The following is a 20,583-nucleotide window of genomic DNA, read 5'->3' on the forward strand; positions in this document are numbered from 1 at the left end:
GTTGGTGGTTGCAGACTGCGTTTGACCAGGAGGAAGCCACGAAGCACGGCCGCATAATCCCGAGAGCTGGCGTCGACCCGGAGTACGACTCCGTGACGCAGGAGCTGCAGGAGATACAGTCCGAGCTCGACAGATACCTGCAGGAGCAACGCAGCTTCTTCGGGTGCAAGGTCTGTAGGTGTCACGAGGCAAGTGAGCAAGGACTCTGTGTCACATCACAGGAGTGTGCAAGGTCTATAGGCGTCACAAGAGACAAGTGTGCAAGGTCTGTAGGTGTCACGAGACAGGAGTGTTTCAGGTCTGTAGGTGTCACGAGACAGGAGTGTTTCAGGTCTGTAGATGTCACGAGACAGGAGTGTTTCAGGTCTGTAGATGTCACGAGACAGGGGTGTTTCAGGTCTGTAGATGTCACAAGACAGGAGTGTTTCAGGTCTGTAGATGTCACGAGACAGGAGTGTTTCAGGTCTGTAGATGTCACGAGACAGGGGTGTTTCAGGTCTGTAGATGTCACGAGACAGGGGTGTTTCAGGTCTGTAGATGTCACGAGACAGGGGTGTTTCAGGTCTGTAGATGTCACGAGACAGGGGTGTTTCAGGTCTGTAGATGTCACGAGACAGGGGTGTTTCAGGTCTGTAGATGTCACGAGACAGGAGTGTTTCAGGTCTGTAGATGTCACGAGACAGGAGTGTTTCAGGTCTGTAGATGTCACGAGACAGGAGTGTTTCAGGTCTGTAGATGTCACGAGACAGGAGTGTTTCAGGTCTGTAGATGTCACGAGACAGGAGTGTTTCAGGTTTGTAGATGTCACGAGACAGGAGTGTTTCAGGTCTGTAGATGTCACGAGACAGGAGTGTTTCAGGTCTGTAGATGTCACGAGACAGGAGTGTTTCAGGTTTGTAGATGTCACGAGACAGGGGTGTTTCAGGTCTGTAGATGTCACGAGACAGGAGTGTTTCAGGTTTGTAGATGTCACGAGACAGGAGTGTTTCAGGTCTAGATGTCACGAGACAGGAGTGTTTCAGGTTTGTAGATGTCATGAGACACAAGTGTGAAAAGTCTGGATGGCATGCCACAGGAGTGTGCAAGGTCTGTAGATGTCACAAGACCGCTAGCGCATGCGTTGGAGTGGCATTGCCGCTAAAGCACTCTCCTCCTCTACCGGTTCCCCCACCACGCACCTAACTATTCCCCTCATGCGATTGGAATTTTGGTAACGCTCAAAAGTTGTAGCCCCCCAGCCTCAGCAAAGAATTTTCTCTTTAAAATATTGTAAGAAAACTTAATTGGAAGGTTCTGAAGATGACGTGAAGGTGCTTCGCTCGGTGTTTGGAGACATCCTGCATCGTTGTGTGTATGTGTCTGGCGGCGTGCGACAGGTGGTGTACCACGGCACGGACAAGAAGAGGTTCCAGCTGGAGGTGACGGACACGGCGGCCAAGAAGGCCGGCCGCGGCTACGAGCTGCAGTCCCAGAGGAAAGGCTTCAAGAGGTTCACCACGGAGAGAACCAAGGTGAGATCCTCGTTGAAGGGCCCGTGCAAAGCTTACACTATGCGAATCAGCATTCGTTTTCACCTCGCCAGGAAATTTTGCTATTCGTTTAATTTTGGAGCTTCGGTTGTGATGTCTGTCATGAAGCGTCTCATTTGTTGCAAAGCTTTAAAATATTGAAAGCTTAGATTTGCTCATAAAAATATGTATTTTTTTTTACATGATTTGTTCGAATAACATCTGTTACTTCTTTTGCTTTTATGAATGCTCAATACAGTAAAACCTCCATTAATGAATATTCTATTTAACGAAAAACCCCATGCAACAAAATAAAATTTTGTTCCCGCTGAACCTCCATAAGATCAATGCTGTTTTAACCTCTAAATACCGAATTTTATTTGTTCCGAAATAGTGAAATTCCCCTTTACAACGAACTGCCGCTTTTGAAAAAAGCGCCAAAATAAACATCTACAAGACATCCACTAATTTTTTTGCATTCACTGCTTAAAAATACAAGCGTATAACCTTAAAATAATATGCACCATTGCGGAAGACAATAAATAAACAAAGCATCATGGATAACACACGTCGTGTATACATGCCACACTTTGTTCAAAATGGCGGGTACATTTAGCACCAGTGGCGGAAACCTCCCGTACCATTGCTCTGGCAAGACGAACAACTAGTATATTTTGCGTTTCTATGGTTAAAGATGCGCTCACGCAAATATTTTTAACTATGGTGTAGTACAATTTACGTTTTTTTTTTCTTTCAGTTTTCACTGTTGTTTATTTATTTCCACATGTAGTTTCGGAAATAAACACGGTACTACTGTAAAATGAATTCTAATCCTAAAAGGGGGCGACAGATTGACATTAAAATAAAATTAGAAATTTTAAATGCAGTTGATGAGGTTGGAAAAAAAAAGTGATATAGCTAAACGTTTCGACATCCCGGCGTCTACACTTTCGACCATATTATCCAACCAGGAACAGATTGAAAACAACGCTTCTCTGGTAGGAACAAATCGAAAACGTGTGAAAGTATGTAAAAATGATGATTTGGACAAGATAGTAATTTATTTCGACCTTATTTAATATGCCATTAAACAAATGTATTCTATGTACTTTTTCATGTTTAATTCCTCATATTGTATTAAACAGTCAGAAAGACAGTTCTAGCCATTGATGTGAAGCTTTATGATGACTCGAAATATATCGTGCGAAACCTCCATTTAACAAACCCCTTTACAACAAACACAACAAATTTTGGTCCCTTGAGATTTGTTAAATAGAGGTTTCACTGTATTAATATTATGTATTTTTTTTAAAATAATATTTATGTTATATATAGGGCCCTATTGGTTTAATCACCAGTTTAAATATTATAAATGATAAACGATTTTTTTTTTTACTTCAATTGTTTATTTTATAAAAATGAGTGTAATACAGCTTCACCGAGAAGAATATTCGTGATATGATTTGATTTTTTTTTTTTTTTTGTGTAATATAAGGTCACAGCACTCTTTAATTCCTGCACGAAGTGTATTTTCACCAGTACATATTTACTTTGCGTATGAGCTAGTGTTGTTGCTTGGGGTGCGATATACACAGTCCGTCCCAACTGCTTGCATTGTTTGCAGGACCTTCTGGCTCGACAGATTTCTGCTGAAGACCAGAAGAAGGCAGTGCTGAAAGATCTCAGTCGCAGAATTTTCTCTCAGTTTAGTGCAAAGTAAGATGTTTACCTTTGTTACATAAAATAATATTTAAATTACTCCATTAATTAATACATTTTCAAACCCAGGCTGTTTTATGCATATTAATTTTGTTTAAATGTTTTTAATTAATGAAAATGTTTAAAACTAATGTTGAATTGAAAATGCAAAGTATTATGCTAAAAATATTAAATTGTACCTTGGTTATCAATTAAGAATTTATTATAATGTCAACACAGGTTCATGAATCTAAAAACCTTTAAATTATTTTTTTTAGAAAACTTATATTCATTTTTATTTATTTTATGTATTGATTTTATAAGTGAGTGTTAATTTTTATTTTTGAGTCGTCACACTTGAAAGACGCCATCTTGGTTGCAACTGTTTTTGTCAGCAACATTTATATAATTTAATATATTAAAATTTTTTGCTCTTTTGAGCATAGCACATAATTTAATGGAGTGCCTTGTTGTTAATAATGATTGAACTGCTACAAATGGTTCCTCCTGTGGAATAATAGTTGGCGTTTAGGATCAATTTACTTTTTTTTCCTGTCGGAACGATGACGACTGTAATAATACGGTCAGTAGACGCCATTTTATGGTCGTAGAAAAATCAATAAATGGTAAAATTAAAAAAAAAAAATAAAATATGCAAAATTATTTTAATGAAAGATGGCATGTCGATTTGGATAAGTAGTATACGTCTGGCGACAGTGTTTGCTGTTTGCTCCGGACTTGGAGCCAGGCGTGAGACGGGCACGGGCGTAGACAGCGAGCGAGTGTCCCTGCGTGTTCAGGTACGCGGAGTGGAGCGCCGCGATACAGTGCCTGTCCGTGCTTGACGTGCTCATGGCCTTCGCGGAGTACTGCCTCACGGAGCCCGACACGTGCGTGCCAGAGTTCGTGCAGCCATCTGCAGACGTGCAGGTGAGTTTGCCAACGTTTCAATTTGAAACATTTGGCCAGGTGGATGAATTTTACACCACAAAAAGAATTAACATTCAACGTAAAATATAGCATACTTTTTTATTTTTCTGTTATATAAAAAAAATTAAGGGTGGTATTGTTTAGTACCACAAGATAAGGGCCAAAAATTTATTGGTGTATCGAATTTTCGACAGGAGATCGATGCTACCAAAGATCAACCAAAATCCATCTCTGCCGATTGATTTTGAGACGGATCTACTCTCAAGTGTGAAGCCATCTCAAATTTATTACTGGGTGGCTACAGACCAGGAAAACCGGGAAAAGTCTGAAATTTTTGAGATAAGCTTGATTTTGCATTGTAATGATTTCTCTAATGGTCATTCTTTACAAAATGTAAGTCAGATATATATTTTCATAATTATGTATGCACATTACCATATTTTCTCACAATATTCCACACAAATATTTTCTTAAAATGTCTGTTGAAAAAGTACATTGTGCGGCTTATTCAAAACTTGACGATGCAAGGCAACGCTGCATAGCACAAGTTCTCTTTTGTAGCTTCATGGTTAGTTAACCTGTTGTTGCTTAATGGACAACAGACATCTTGCATGTGGTTTGAAAATGCACTTTTTTTCTTTTTTCTTTTTTTTAAAAAAATACGTTGCAATAATAATCAAAGTTTTATGGTTACGATTACCTAGGGCAGCTGAAAAACCATAAAATGGAAATCATGCTATGGGAAAAAAGTCGTATACATGAGGTGAGCTATTTTTTTGGTCTTTAAACACTCATTGCCACATTTATGTCTAATAGTCTCACAATTCATGGCAACTTTTCGAGTGGGAATGCTTATTTCCGATTCATTCCGTATCTTGAACAAATGTTTTTTTGGGATTCCTACATATGAGTGAAATAAATTTGACTATCAGCATTACAAAATGATTTTTTTTTTGCCATCACGGGATGGTGGGCAAACTGAAAAAAATAATAACCAGAATGGAATGGCAATTTTTTTTAAAATATTATTATTATATAAAGTCAAGGGTGCTAGCACACGTAACTGCGAACGTTGCATACCTTCGATATTTCAAATGCACACAGCATTAGCCAGCACTAACCTGTAACACTACTTTTCTGGCGCACTTGCATTTTGTTTTTTATATATATTTCTGTTTCAACAGTCTACATCTATGTTCTAACAGTGAGTGGATTAGTTAGATTATCAAAAACATATTTTGCATTTATTTAATTTAAAAAAAGTAAACATTATAAACAGGAAAAGCACCATTCATGAAAAGTTATACACAGAAAATAAATGCATTGTTCTTATGGGGGGAAATTTTGTGACTTAAAAATAATGATTTTATAAGGAGGAACGTTAAAACAGGGTTCTGCCTTAATTAAAAAAAATGGGTGACACGTGAATGTACTTTTTCCAGTGGTATCTGTTTTTTAAGCATCAGTTGGAAACAAATTCATGGGACAGTTTGGTTTGTTGGAGATAGTATCGTAGATGCAAAAAGTGTGCGCATTCTATATCCGCACAGTTTGTGCTATTTGGTGATCAAAACACACAAAAAAGATGTAGATGATGCTAAGGTTCAGTAACTATATGTCGCAGATCACAAAGAGTTAATTTTATTGCATAATATGGCAAAATGAAGATTTGGATAACAAGACGCTCTTACTAAAACACGTTTTTCTGGCAATCCTGCAGGGTTCTGCATAGTAGAACAGATTTGTGATTTAGACGAGAAATCAATGCAATCAATAGCATCCGCATTTCGAATCTCGAATCTCGGAAATTGCTTTCGTTAAGGATTTGAATGAGCAGCATTATGGCTAGGAGTTCTGCTGTGGGTGTCTGGCGAGTGCTCGGGATCCCAGCCGCGCGCGCGGTCCTGCCCGCAGCCGCACGTGAAGGTCGTGGAGGGGAAGCACCCGTGCCTCTGCTCCTCGGACGGCTTCATCCCCAACGACACGGCGCTGGGCTGCGACGGCGCGGCCTCCGTGGTGCTGGTGACGGGCCCCAACATGGGCGGCAAGTCCACGCTCATGCGGCAGCTGGGCCTGCTGGTCGTCATGGCGCACATGGTGAGTGTCCCCTACCATCTTCCTCTCGCCCAGTCCGGTCCGGCGTCGCCACTCTCCACACCGTCTGAAACAGCTCTCAGCTGCGGTACTTAACAGCTAAACGCTCCGCCATCGGAAACAGCTCTCTGCTGCAGTACTTAGCAGCTAAACACTCCGCCGTCTGAAACAGCTCTCAGCTGCAGTACTTAACAGCTAAACGCTCCACCGTCGGAAACAGCTCTCAGCTGCATTACTCAACAACTAAACGCTCCGCCGTCGGAAACAGCTCTCAGCTGCAGTACTTGACAGCTAAACGCTCTGCCGTCGGAAACAGCTCTCAGCTGCGGTACTTGACAGCTAAACGCTCCGCCGTCGAAAACAGCTCTCAGCTACAGTACTTAACAGCTAAACGCTCCACCGCAGAAACAGCTATCAGCTGTAGTACTGTCCGTGAACAAGGTGAATTGGGATGAAACCAAACTAACATCACAAAGCATCTCGATACAGTATATAACACCGAAAAGCAAATTAATGCACCATTTGGCACCAAAATGTAACTAAATACGTAAAAGTCAATCAGCAATATATTACTTCAATTACAAAATAATTTCTCTTATACAACGGTAAATTCATTGAATATTGGTAATTTAACCGGCATGAATTTGGTACCAAAGTGTATGAATGAAATGAATTTGGAAAAATTATGTTGCATTGTTTAATCTAGTAAGTCTAATTAGTAACGTGTTTAACGTCAATAGCGGCCGATTTTTTTAACACACACAAATTTCAATTTAATTTTTCCTACCTCATTCTAAATAATTTACATTAATTGAATTTAATGTATTATAAGATTACGTTTTTGTAATCTGAGATGAAAACGGAGGTATTGACTTGCATTTCGGTGTTACTTCTGCATTATCGCAATTCACCATATATCATGAAGCTAGTTACTATGTGGTATTGAATAAAGGTTATTTTTTACAAATGACAGCCATTTTGAACTAATTATCTGAGGGGGGGAAATAAAGGCATGTATTTAGAAAATTAGCAAAAAATTAGCATATTGGTGAATATGCATATGGATGATGGTGAAGGTGTTGACCGAGACGGTGTGTGTGTCGCTACTGAGACGGTGTGTGTGTCGCTACTGAGACGGTGCGGGTGTCGCTACTGAGACGGTGCGGGTGTCGCTACTGAGACGGTGCGGGTGTCGCTACTGAGACGGTGCGGGTGTCGCCACTGAGACGGTGCGGGTGTCGCTACTGAGACGGTGCGGGTGTCGCCACTGAGACGGTGCGGGTGTCGCCACTGGGACGGTGCGGGTGTCGCCACTGGGACGGTGGGGGTGTCGCCACTGGAACGGTGGGGGTGTCGCTACTGAGACGGTGCGGGTGTCGCTACTGGGACGGTGTGGGTGTCGCCACTGGGACGGTGGGGGTGTCGCTACTGAGACGGTGCGGGTGTCGCTACTGGGACGGTGCGGGTGTCGCCACTGGGACGGTGGGGGTGTCGCTACTGAGACGGTGTGTGTGTCGCTACTGAGACGGTGCGGGTGTCGCTACTAGGACGGTGTGTGTGTCGCCACTGGGACGGTGGGGGTGTCGCCACTGAGACGGTGCGGGTGTTGCCACTGAGACGGTGCGGGTGTCGCCACTGAGACGGTGCGGGTGTCGCCACTGAGACGGTGCGGGTGTCGCTACTGAGACGGTGCGGGTGTCGCCACTGGGACGGTGGGGGTGTCGCTACTGGGACGGTGCGGGTGTCGCCACTGGGACGGTGGGGGTGTCGCTACTGAGACGGTGTGTGTGTCGCTACTGAGACGGTGCGGGTGTCGCTACTAGGACAGTGTGTGTCGCCACTGGGACGGTGGGGGTGTCGCTACTGAGACGGTGCGGGTGTCGCTACTAGGACGGTGTGTGTGTCGCCACTGGGACGGTGGGGGTGTCGCCACTGAGACGGTGCGGGTGTCGCCACTGAGACGGTGCGGGTGTCGCCACTGGGACGGTGCGGGTGTCGCTACTAGGACGGTGTGTGTGTCGCCACTGGGACGGTGCGGGTGTCGCTACTAGGACGGTGCGGGTGTCGCTACTAGGACGGTGTGTGTGTCGCCACTGGGACGGTGGGGGTGTCACCACTGAGACGGTGCGGGTGTCGCCACTGAGACGGTGCGGGTGTCGCTACTGAGACGGTGCGGGTGTCGCTACTAGGACGGTGTGTGTGTCGCCACTGGGACGGTGCGGGTGTCGCTACTAGGACGGTGCGGGTGTCGCTACTAGGACGGTGTGTGTGTCGCCACTGGGACGGTGGGGGTGTCGCCACTGAGACGGTGCGGGTGTCGCCACTGGGACGGTGTGGGTGTCCACTGAGACGGTGCGGGTGACGCCACCGAGACGGTGCGGGTGACGCCACCGAGACGGTGCGGGTGTCGCCACTGGGACGGTGCGGGTGTCGCCACTGGGACGGTGTGGGTGTCCACTGAGACGGTGCGGGTGACGCCACTGAGACGGTGCGGGTGTCGCCACTGGGACGGTATGGGTGTTGCCACTGGGACGGTACGGGTGACGCCACTGAGACGGCGCGTGTGTCGCCACCGAGACGGTGCGGGTGTCGCCACCGAGACGGCGCGGGTGTCGCCACTGAGACGGTGCGGGTGTCGCTACTGAGATGGTGCGGGTGTCGCCACTGGGACGGTGCGGGTGTCGCCACTGGGACGGTGGGGGTGTCGCTACTGAGACGGTGCGGGTGTCGCCACTGAGACGGTGCGGGTGTCGCCACTGAGACGGTGCGGGTGTCGCCACTGGGACGGTGTGGGTGTCCACGTGGGTGACGCCACTGAGACGGTGGGGGTGTCGCCACTGAGACGGTGGGGGTGTCGCCACTGAGACGGTGCGGGTGTCGCCACTGAGACGGTGCGGGTGTTGCCACTGAGACGGTGCGGGTGTCGCCACTGGGACGGTGTGGGTGTCCACTGAGACGGTGCGGGTGACGCCACTGAGACGGTGCGGGTGTCGCCACTGGGACGGTATGGGTGTTGCCACTGGGACGGTGGGGGTGTCGCCACTGAGACGGTGCGGGTGTCGCTACTGAGACGGTGCGGGTGTCGCTACTAGGACGGTGTGGGTGTCGCTACTCTGTGACGGTGTGTGTGTGTGGTGGTGGTCGCAGGGCTGCAGGGTGCCGGCGGCCGGCATGCGGCTGACCCCGGTGGACCGGGTGTTCACGCGCCTGGGGGCCAACGACGACCTGATGGCCGGGGAGAGCACCTTCCTGGTGGAGCTGAGCGAGACCTCGTGCATCCTGCGCTGCGCCTCGCCGCACTCCCTGGTGCTGGTGGACGAGCTGGGTGAGTGCACTGTGCAGGTGCTGCCCTCTTTATGCCATATGATAGCGAGTCCCTACCACGTGACTGAAGGATTCAGCAGTAAGTTATTTTAGTTCTGTGGTCGAACATTCAAAAGTAGTACAGATGATTTTACACATATTTTATAAATATTTTGATATATTTTCTGTGGACTCAAATTGTTATTTATTAATTAATAAAAAATAAATATGTATTCCTGAATAAAATCTGTTTATTATTATTGCTGTTATTATTTCCTGGCAATTTTTCCAACCATTCTATAACGGAGCAAAGTGATACTTCAAGTAGTTTTTTTTTCTTTTTAATTTCATCAAATTATTAATTTAGGTATATATATGTGTATAAAAATAGCAGTGATATTGTGAAATCGATTGGTTGTTTAAGGTTAGCTGTACCTATTGAAAATACTGTAAAATAATTAGGAATTGCAAATTTCAAATGTAGCTAATAACCTAGGCAAAAAGTGCTTAATGAAGGTGCTTTTGATGTTTGTTATCATTTTTAATTCTTGTACACATAATTTAATTTTTGACCTTTGAGACCTGGATTCGGATTCAAGGTACTCTTCGAGATTTCAAATTCTGATCTGGATTCAAAAAAAATTTGGTTTCGACCCATGACTCCTTATTTATATTCATTTTCTGCTTAAAAAAAATTTGGCTTTGTGTCGCAAGGTATGTTATTATTTAAAAAAAAATCTAGTTGGTTGACATCTATGTACGTATTCATTCCTTAGTAACCAGATTATCAAATTGATGTCTTGTTACACACTTAAGCAAATCCATGCCTTAGAAAAAAATGTTTTACCAAATTCATGGCTTAGAATCCAGTTTTATCGAATTGATGCATTAGAAATTTTTTTTTATCAAATCCATGTCTTGAAAACCAGTTTGAGCACGTCCACGCCTCGGAAGGCAGGTTTAGCACAGAGGAGAGTGGCGTGCAGTGCTGGTGTTGACGGGCCGGGGGGAACCGTGCTGCAGGGCGCGGCACGTCGACCTACGACGGCACGGCCATCGCGGCGGCCGTGGTGGACCGGCTGGTGAGGCGGAGCTGCCGCACCTTGTTCTCCACGCACTACCACGGCCTGGTGGAGGACTACAAGGGCAATCCGCTCGTCACCCTGGGCCACATGGTGCGTGTTCCCCCCTGACTCCTGCTCTAGGGGATCATCCCTTAATCACGTGTGGCTCGAAGGGATGGGGAGGGGGAAATCATGAAATATCACAAGGGGGAGGGAGGTGTAGAGAGATATCACGTGTATTTATTTGTTCGCGCGATTTCTACTAAACTGAAAAGCGACGCGTGACCTTGACTCGTCGTAGCCAGGCAACAATATCCCAGCCCGCCGCAACACGAACCACCCGGCTCGGCTTGCCAGTCGCCAGTAAGACTGTGATTTTGGCGCCGAATACATGCGTAAATCACATACAAGCCTATCCTTTATTATTTTTATGCCAGTGAGATTAAACCTGCAACCTTAATGTGTGTCTGGACATTTTTATCACTGTGAGTAATTTTCCGGAATTAAATTAGATTATACCTATATTTAAAGATAATGTTCTGAAATTTTTAAAAATATTTTGTACCAAAAAAAATACACGTTATTTTTTTTTATTAGGGGGGGGGGGGGGGGAAGTAGTCTAAAACCTCACCACAAATCACTAGGGGGGAGGGGGGTTTAAAAATTTGCTAAAAAAAAATCACGTGATTAATGGACGACCCCTTGTGTGCTGTATGTGCGAGCCTAAGAACACGTACTGTACTCACGATTATCCATCTCGTCCGTCCGCCACCTGTCCGTCCGTCATTCACAACCATCCGCACGTCTGTCATAATGGTTTTCTACTTGGATTCGCCAACTTACTATTAAGACTTAAGGGGGTGCCTCCCATTTCAGGTCATGATTTTATATTTATTTTAATCACCGATCAACTTTTAGACTTTTTTCAATTGTTTAACTTTCACGAAATGAAAAATTAATACGGCGCATACTTTTTTTGCCTAATTAGCTGCCAAAGTTACATTTTAAATGTTTTTTTTGGTTGTACAAATAAGGAGAATTTAATTTATTGCAGAAGTGAAACTTTTTAGGTTTAACTGCAATGCCACTATCTACTTCGTGATATGGTTTTGCATTTCTATCACATAAACTTATTTTTCTTTGTTTCCTGGCTGTCAAAATCATTACAAATGTGAGAATTTTGAAATGCCAAGTCAAATTAATTAATATTTTCTGAAAGAAATTCAAACCATTTCTTGAAGTAGCCAGTGGCACTGCAGTTTAACCTAAAAAGTTTCAGTTCTGCAATAAATTTAATTCTCCTTATTTGTACAACCAAAAAAAGTTAAAAATGTAACTTTGGCAGCTAATTATGCAAAAAGTATGTACTGTATATATTTTTCATTTCGTGAAAGTTAAACAATTGAAAAAGTCTACAAGTTTATCTTAAATTACTGTAAATATAAAATCTTGACCTGAAATGGGAGGCACCCCCTTAAATTTTTGAGAAAATTTCTCTTGTAAAGTACATATTTAAATATAATTTTGAGTTACTGTTCATTATTAATTACTTTTGTGTCTCAGAAAATTTTTTGTTTCTAAATATTAAGCTTAAAAAGTGTTCCTAGACAAGTTAAAAACATAATATTGGAGAAACTAATCAAATTAAAAAAAAAATTAAAAAATAAAAACTTTTAAAATAAAGATAATGACTGTCAGACATGTATGATGTTATAATTTCATCCGTCCGTCCATCGAAAGTTAAGCTTGTCGAGGTTTTGATGGCGGGATTGACGGACGGATGGAATTTTTTGGGTCATCTGGTTGGCTGCAGGTCGCGGATGAGATGGATCATTGCATGACCAGCTTACGGGTATGTATTTCTAATTATTAGAGACCGGAAAAATTCGCGTGTTCAACGACCTCCAGGATAGACTCCACAATCCTTTGCACACTCGGGCAAATGCCACCTGTTCATTGGCTGCTGACTTGTGGAATCGTCTGGAGACTGGGTGGCCTGTGATTCGACACTTCTATCGAGTGAGGGTCTCTAATTGGCCCTCAGTCCTTTAGATTAAACAGTGAACCAATGGCAGAAGCAGCACTAAGGTATCATTATTTGAATTTTAGCATAACACGAAATGAACCCGCAAATTTTTCGGGTCTCTACTTATTAATGAGTTGGTCCCGGTTCTAGGTTATAGTAAAAATAACTGGAACCCAGATCCGTAAGTAAATCCGTAAATCCGTAAAAAAAAATTGGAATGTAAACAAACACACCAACATTAGAAATAAAAAATAAATAGGTTGCTTTTCTTTAGCTAACACAGATAAAAACTTTTAGTAGTTTTTATTTTTATAGACACGCAGGCAGTTTATCCTGCAATCAAATATTCAGTTTACAATTTTTTTCCCCCTCATTTATTGACAAAGAAAATATGTGCATATGGAAATGATGACATCAATATACTGTTTAACGCAAAGTAATACATAAATTAGTTTTACGCTGATTTACAGATTTTCAAGTATTTTTACTATGACTTGTTGAATTTTTCTTGGGACGGAATTTCAGGCTGGCCCTGTTTTTGTGAATGGAAACCTCGGCCTTGATTTTGGATTTATATGGTGATTCTTATGTATTTGTAATTTTTGTTATTTTCACATATTTTGCTTCAAATATGCCAGCACTAAGTCGTTTGGTACACCACCCAAGTATGTAGCAGTTAAAGGGTTAAAGACATTTCACTGGACGTATAATTGTTTGAAATATGCAGCAGCATATTTAAACATAGTATTTGTACGTAGACATACTATTAGTAAAGCCAAGATTTTATAGTGGCATAAAAACGAAAACTTCATAATTAAAAATAGGCGATTTCGTCTTTATCATATATATGTGTGTGTGCTCAATTTTAAAAGCCCAAAATCTTTATACATGTAACATTTTCTTGCGCTGTTTCTCTAGGAGCCTTTATCCATGACTATAAACTGCTTTTATTTACTTTTCTTTAAAAAAAAATATATAGATATAAACTAATTAATCTTTTTTTTACTTCAAACATAACTTTTTTAAGTTTTTAAATAAAAGGCCTAAAATAAAGATTTATATAAAATGAGTTGTATTATTTTAATAGTTGTAATGAGGTAGTTAACTTGAATTTAGCTGCGTATCAGTGTTTGGCGGTGTATTCACTGTTATTCCTGTTCCATTGCTATTCGGTATTCACTGTATAACCTGATACTGGCGTGGAGGTGGGGGCCGTGGTCCGTGCGGAGTGGCGTGAGGTGGCACGGGCGCGCCGTGTTGCAGGCGTGCATGGTGGAGAACGAGAGCGAGGACCCGTCGGAGGAGACGGTGACGTTCCTGTACAAGTTCGCGGGCGGGGCGTGCCCCAAGTCGTACGGCTTCAACGCGGCGCGGCTGGCGGGCGTGCCGGCAGGCGTGGTGAGGCGTGGGCGCGAGAAGGCCGAGCGCTTGGAGCGGCACGGCCTGGAACGACGCCTGTTCCAGGATCTGTGCCGGCCGGCGGCGTCCGCGCCCGAACTCTGCGCCGCCCTGCGCCGGCTGTGCTCCCTGGCGTGAGCAGAGTGCTGCCTGTTCCAGCGTCTTGTTTTCAACCCTTTGTTTCGCAGTGGTATGTCTATGATACCAATTTGAAAAAAATGTTACTATTCGCAATGTTTCAGAGGTATTGTCGAAATACCTTGATTGATTGACCCTTGTGCTGCTATCTGGCGATCCTGACAAGAACAAGCAACATTGGCTGCTTTAATTTTTCCTTCTGCCACGTCTGCTAAAAGTTACACGATAGATTCTAATTTATTTAATATATTTCTGTGTGCCTCAAAGAGTTTTAAACTGTATAACTAGAGACATGCAAAATTCGCGGTTTCGATGGCCTTCAGGATAGACTGACTGCACACACCCCTGTACACTCGGGCAAATAACGCAAGTTCGTTGGCTGCAGACTTGTAAGTACGTCTCAGCTGGTTCATCTGTGATTCGATCCTTCTTTGGTTGAGGGTTCATAACTGGTTGAGATTCATCCAGATGAAACAGTAAGCCGATAGCAAAATTATCCAAGAGGTATGCGTGTTTTGAATTCTAGCCTATCGCCAAATGAATCCGCGAATTTTACAGGTCTCTATGTGTAACTTGAAGAGTGGAAATTTAGTGTTTTCAGAATAATTGTTTGGTATGACACTTCCAGCAGAGATTCCCAAAAGTACTAACAGGACTTGCAGTATCTTAACACGATCTACTGGTTACTACTGAACTCTCATAGTCATGAGTCTTGCACCACGCTAGAAGCACCAGCGAGCATTAGTGACCCCTTGCTAGGCAAACTGCCTTATGGACTCGAAGTCTGAAAGTTGGCATGGTGTCTGTAACATCGGAGCAGGAAAAACCTCAATAGTCTGGAAATTTTTAAATTCCTGACAAATTCAGGGAGCAATCTGAAAAAAATATATATATTGCATCAGGGAACGTAAATTAAATGGATAGACAAAGTCACGTCCTATTATCGCTAGCCCATTTTTCAGTCTTTGTTGCTGTGTCAAGTATTTCAGTGTTTTTTTGCCATGTGAGGCTCAATCTCACTTTTCACAAACTTTCGAGGGTTTTCGTTTGCAAATATTTGTTTTTCCATTACATTAAATAAACTTTTGTTGTTAAAAAGTAACGCAAAAATTAGACAAATTTACATTACTATAGAAATGTTATGTTTAGATCAGAGAAAAATTATAAGCATTGTAATAAGTCAGGTAATTCTGTTTGGTGGGTTTTTCTACACTGAAGTAGAGCACATTTTTTGAACCAATCTGCTCACGGTGCATCATCAGACATTTTCATCTACAGTTGGCATCCTTGTCAGTATTATGGGAGTATTCTGTATCATTAATGTGTGTTATACATGTTCATCTGTTTATTACAAAACAAAAATTTTCTCATTGTATATACATATTTCAAATATAATTATTTCAGACACATATGTTCATGAACTTACTGCACTGAAATATTGTGAGTTTTAGCCAGTATAATCAACATTTTACATATCCTGATTTTCGACTTTCCTGCATTTTGTACGTTTCAGGGGCTCAATTATTTTTTTGCTTGTTTTAGAAAAAATGTGCAAATAAGTTTTGATTTTGTTAGTTGTTTGAAAGTCTGGAACTGTACGAACATGAATTTTTGTGAATTGAGGGAAATTTGTGTGTGACAAGACTGGTGATTGATTTTTTTTTTTTTATGTACCATAGTGGTGATGATCAATGCTTAATACTATGTTCAGTTTTCATTCAAATTCACCAACTTTTTTGTACAGCCCTTAAAAAAATATATATAAATACTTCATCCAACATAACATAATATAATGTGAGTACATTAAACATAATAATTAATTTTAGTAGTGTCATAGGTTCCTTTTATTGAAGAAAACAAACGTGTGAACTTTTCTTTTTGGTTCAAGATTATAAGTCCAAATGTACTGACCAACAGTTCAGTCTCTACAGTAGCTGGCATAGACAAGGAAAAAAATATTTTCTTTAACTATAACATACCTATTGGAGGTTTAGATTGATACTCGGTGCTATCAATTCAACAGAGTATCAGTGAGTATTTAGGAATAAAAGAAATGAAAGTCTCACAGTATTAACTGACAACAGATAGCGATTGTAAGGAAAAAATTTTTTTTCTTCTTCCAATTCTGTGGAACTGACTTGTCTTGCTCTTGTTATGTTGTGGAGAAAATGTGGGTGTGTTGGTTAGAATGAGTAACAGCCGACAGCAGTCAACTGTTTGAACACTCGTCTTTTATGACTGACTGACTTTCTAATCCCAGGTTGTCTGTTATTGACTGTCAGTATTGCTTCTTTCACCCCCTTCCAGTGCATCTCTTCAACATCTATGTTAGGGGATAGAAACATTAAAGCATAGCTTGAAAGCACGAGGTGTCTAAACTAGTGATGTGCGAGTCTCGGCATCATCGAGAACGAGTCGAGACAGAAATTTTCTCGATCTCGTCTCGAGATAATTTTTTTGGCTCGGAATTTTCGAGAATTTTGTAAACAAGAAATAGGTTAGGTAATATAATATATTGAGGCAGCATTTTGCGTTGCGTGTTGAAATAATTAACATATCTTTAACGTAATGTAGATCGAATAAAATAAAATATACTTGTTACGATAGTATACACAATAAATTATTAAAAAGTTAAAAACGAACAAGTTCCGTTCACAAGTCACTACATGAAATGGTAAACGTAAACAATGAATTGTGCTGTGGTTATCACATTAAATTACAGAAGAAAATGATTATTTTCCGTTAATAAAACCAACATTAAAGTTAAAAATAAATCATTTTCGGTATCAATATCAAGTATCAACGTAAAACGGTACGGTAAAAAATAAAAATTTAAACATGACTGCAGAATTCTTCCGCGATTGCATTTTGTTTTATGGCCTTAAGTTATACACACGGCCAGCAGTATATAACAAGCAACATGATGTTTAAATTGTGGTCCGTATCGATAGTGACATATCGATAGTGGTGAATGTTCAGAATTTCATGATCAAGTACCGTCCATGGCTCAAGGAAACTGTATAGACTATGGAGTCAATAACGTATGTTTACATACGACAGTAGGCAAATAAACTGTTAAGTGAGTGTAAAGGTAAAGTTGTAATTGCAATTGCAATTGTGGATACTTGATAAAATTATTGAATAATTATGTATGTTTGTCAGATTATTGAGTTTTACTTTTTTGGCTCATATTATCCTGTTAACTAAAGTACAGATTTCTCGATCTCGACTCGATTCTCGAGAATTTTTAAATTGCTTTCTCAATCTCGTCTCGAATTCGAAAAAGTCTTTCTCGCACATGCCTAGTCTAAACTGAAGAGTATCCTATATCCTGGACGAACGTGTGATTTTGAGAATGCTGCTTGGGTTACATTCATACTATGGTTACCAAAATCAATTTAATATCTTCATACCCTAGTTTATTTAAGGTACAAGATAAAAAAGATGCATGTGTGTGAAAATTTTTTTTGCATAAGCCAGTTTGCCCAAAACTGATTATTTAATTGAGATTATGTGAGAAACTTATCAGGAACTTTCATTGTGGGGCAGTAAAAAAATTAGGTAATTGAATTCGGTCATAGCCAATTGTTACCATCATGTATAGGCCTGAGCAAATATACATATTTCAAATATAAAAAAATTAACAAAAAAGGTCTCTACTAATTTTAGAGCCGTTTACTATTTATAAATGGCGGGGGAGAGAGAGTGCGTGTGTTTTTTCTCATGAAGTTGTCGCTAATTCCCTCCACGTCCTTTCTCTTGACCAGGCTCCTACGTCTATTGTCTATCCCCGCATTCTTTATACAGTACTTACTTTTTATATGCTTGACTTCTGACTCACTGCTTATCTTCTGCTGCGACAAACTTTTTTTTTTACTTTTTATTCATTTTGGCTACTTTGTTTATAAAGAACATGTGTATTAGTGCAGTGCGATGCTTCGACTGAGCGAATGCAGATTATAACTAATGAAAAGTCTTTTTTGTTTGTATGAGCAGCCACATTATTAGGAGGAAACCTATTTACTTTACACAAATATTTTTAACATATGATTTCATGTTTGCTTTGCATCAAAAAACTGGTATCGGCACAGGCCAACCATGTATATCTATCATACTGTCGTGACTGGCACCAGGATATCTCTTGTACATACAGCTAAACGAGAAAGAAGCCAGTATTTGGATGACTAAATTTATCAATGACAGAACTTTATGCTCCTTGAGTATTAAATGTAGTATGATAAAAATATTTTCAAAATGTCAAACTATAAGTTAATTCTAAAAAAAAAAAAAAAAAAAAAAGTTCTAGCTATTGTGAATCCTACATAGGTAAATGCTTTTGTAATTTGGTATCAGATAAAACATTTTTCTTGCATTTTGGAGATTGGAATCTAGCTGGAAAAAGTTATTGTGGCTTATTAATACAGAATTTACTTTGGAAACACATTCTAATTCTACTGAAGCTGTAGAGGATTGAAAATCTCAGAAACAGCAGAGGAGACATTTGAGTGGCATTTTTAAAGTATGACTGACCTGTGTGAGTGTAGCCTATGAAGTCTTTACAGCTGCTAGTTATGGTCATGTGTGATTTAAAATGAAAAATATTTAAATGAGAATTTTCATCGCAGTAAAATCCTCTTAAGAAAATTTCCTGCATAGTAAATTAAAAAATTTAGCACTGAGCCTATAAATGCATACAATTATACCCTTTTAACAACAATTTTGCTGTTTACTTATGACTCCACAGAATGTATATGTATGTTTATTAAGTAATCTTGTATATTATTATTTGAATTTAAGTTATGGCTAACAAGTTCATTTTCTTTTGTTACTTTAGGTAACAACAAATGTTATTGTTCAGTTCTCATTCAAATTTCAATAAATATTTTGTAAATCCCTTAATAAGTTTATAGAACTCAGTATGACATCCAGCAATAGGACCATTGATTGTAAACGGACATTAATGTTGACAGAAAATAGGTGCCTCGTTTTCATCTGCCAGTGAAAGTTTACTGAAGAATCTTAGTATCTTTATTGTTCGTTAAGTTTAAGTCAATTATTCAACATGGGGCCGAACTTAAATATTGTGGAGATTGGTTTGCTTATGTTCAGAGTTCTCCTCGGGACTAGAAAGGCATCGTCTCAATTAAACCCTTGCATTGTAGCCGATTCGCTGAATGTATTGGTCATATGTCTATTTTTAGTGCTGGCATTTTTTTACAGTGTAGAAAAATTAAATTTATTATTTCAATTTTCTAGCTCCTGCACATGGATTTATTTTATTTCTTCCTGAGACAATGAGTGCAAAATGTTTTAGTTAGTTACTGTTTACATTGTGTAGTTTTAAGGTACGTAATAGAAAGGTATGTTGGCCTGTTTTTCAGGTTGACCGGTTGTCAAACATCTGCCTCGGCACCGTATTATAGCATGGGTGCATGCCTTCTGACATGATTTTGTTGTATTTTGTTATTGTTTAGAATTTAGTTCAAATTTGCAAGTGTGTGTGATGAGCAACTTCATTCAAAGTACAATCAAGATTTCACTCGATTTTGAGCTCTATGTGTAGTGTAGTACTGTATTCTCATAGCATGTTCAGAATACAAGGAACTGACTGTAGACTACCTATGTGTGTGTACTTTTTTTTCTGTTGACTGCAGTTACCTGATTTTTATTCAATAAAATGTTGAGTTTAAAATGTATAATGTTGTACTCTGTACATTATTTTGATGATGAGACATTATTCTATTCTCTTTTGCTACCAGATCATATAAGTAGGTTTTTTTAAAATTATTATTTGAATAGTACAGAATGTATATTTAACTTAATAAAATTACACTTATTACATATATGGTAGGCAAATACCACAACCAAACTCTCTAGAGTTGCGACTTTAAAACCATTTTATTGGATATACCTTATGTAATGCAACAAATAGACAAGACTAGGATTGAATCGCTAGTTGATTTCAGTTGCTCGATTTTTACGAATTGGCACACACACATTAACTATTTGAACAAAACTGCATATGTTACTACCATAATACAGATCTAATTAAAAGAACGTATTTTTAGGCAATGCGTGATTAAAGAAGATTGCACGAAGAAAATTATTTCAGTGAAAACAGTAATTTTTTATGATACATAGAACACCTGCGATCCACAGTGGAAAGTCCTGTGTTGGCAGCGATAGGTGAAGTCACACTGCCCAACTGCATATGAAAGTGAACCTGATACTTTAGCATTCCGTCTTAAGTCAATCCCAGCCCGTGTCTAGGGACTGGAAAATTAGCATCTATTATCACGAAATTACCATTTTTAATGCGACGTACCGAAAATTTTCATTCTAAATGTTTGAAAACTGTTATGCATTAACACAAATGCTTACAAAAAAAATTATATTTTAAGTTATGTGAAAAAAAATTTTTTGC

The 20,583-nt window shown here is 40.5% G+C and overlaps 1 protein-coding gene across 2 annotated transcripts in view; it reads left to right on the top strand.

The window, feature by feature from the left end:
• The window catches only part of LOC134540737 (DNA mismatch repair protein Msh6), a 59,918-nt gene extending 40,063 nt beyond the window's left edge, over positions 1-19,855 (top strand). The window contains exons 18-26 of one of the 2 annotated variants that reach the window (XR_010076495.1): positions 15-170; positions 1,377-1,511; positions 3,133-3,224; positions 4,007-4,136; positions 6,051-6,233; positions 9,378-9,555; positions 10,557-10,708; positions 13,887-14,211; positions 19,541-19,855. Coding sequence is in view for 1 of the 2 variants with exons in the window: in XM_063383634.1 (XP_063239704.1) it covers positions 15-170; positions 1,377-1,511; positions 3,133-3,224; positions 4,007-4,136; positions 6,051-6,233; positions 9,378-9,555; positions 10,557-10,708; positions 13,887-14,159 (1,299 nt within the window). In the remaining variant the exon portion in view is untranslated. Of the gene's footprint in view, positions 1-14; positions 171-1,376; positions 1,512-3,132; positions 3,225-4,006; positions 4,137-6,050; positions 6,234-9,377; positions 9,556-10,556; positions 10,709-13,886 lie in introns of both variants that reach the window. The other variant, XM_063383634.1, reaches the window with a different exon arrangement.
• Positions 19,856-20,583: the final 728 nt, after the last annotated feature.

The sequence above is a fragment of the Bacillus rossius genome, chromosome 17 (assembly GCF_032445375.1).
Source record: "Bacillus rossius redtenbacheri isolate Brsri chromosome 17, Brsri_v3, whole genome shotgun sequence".
Lineage (NCBI taxonomy): Eukaryota > Metazoa > Arthropoda > Insecta > Phasmatodea > Bacillidae > Bacillus > Bacillus rossius.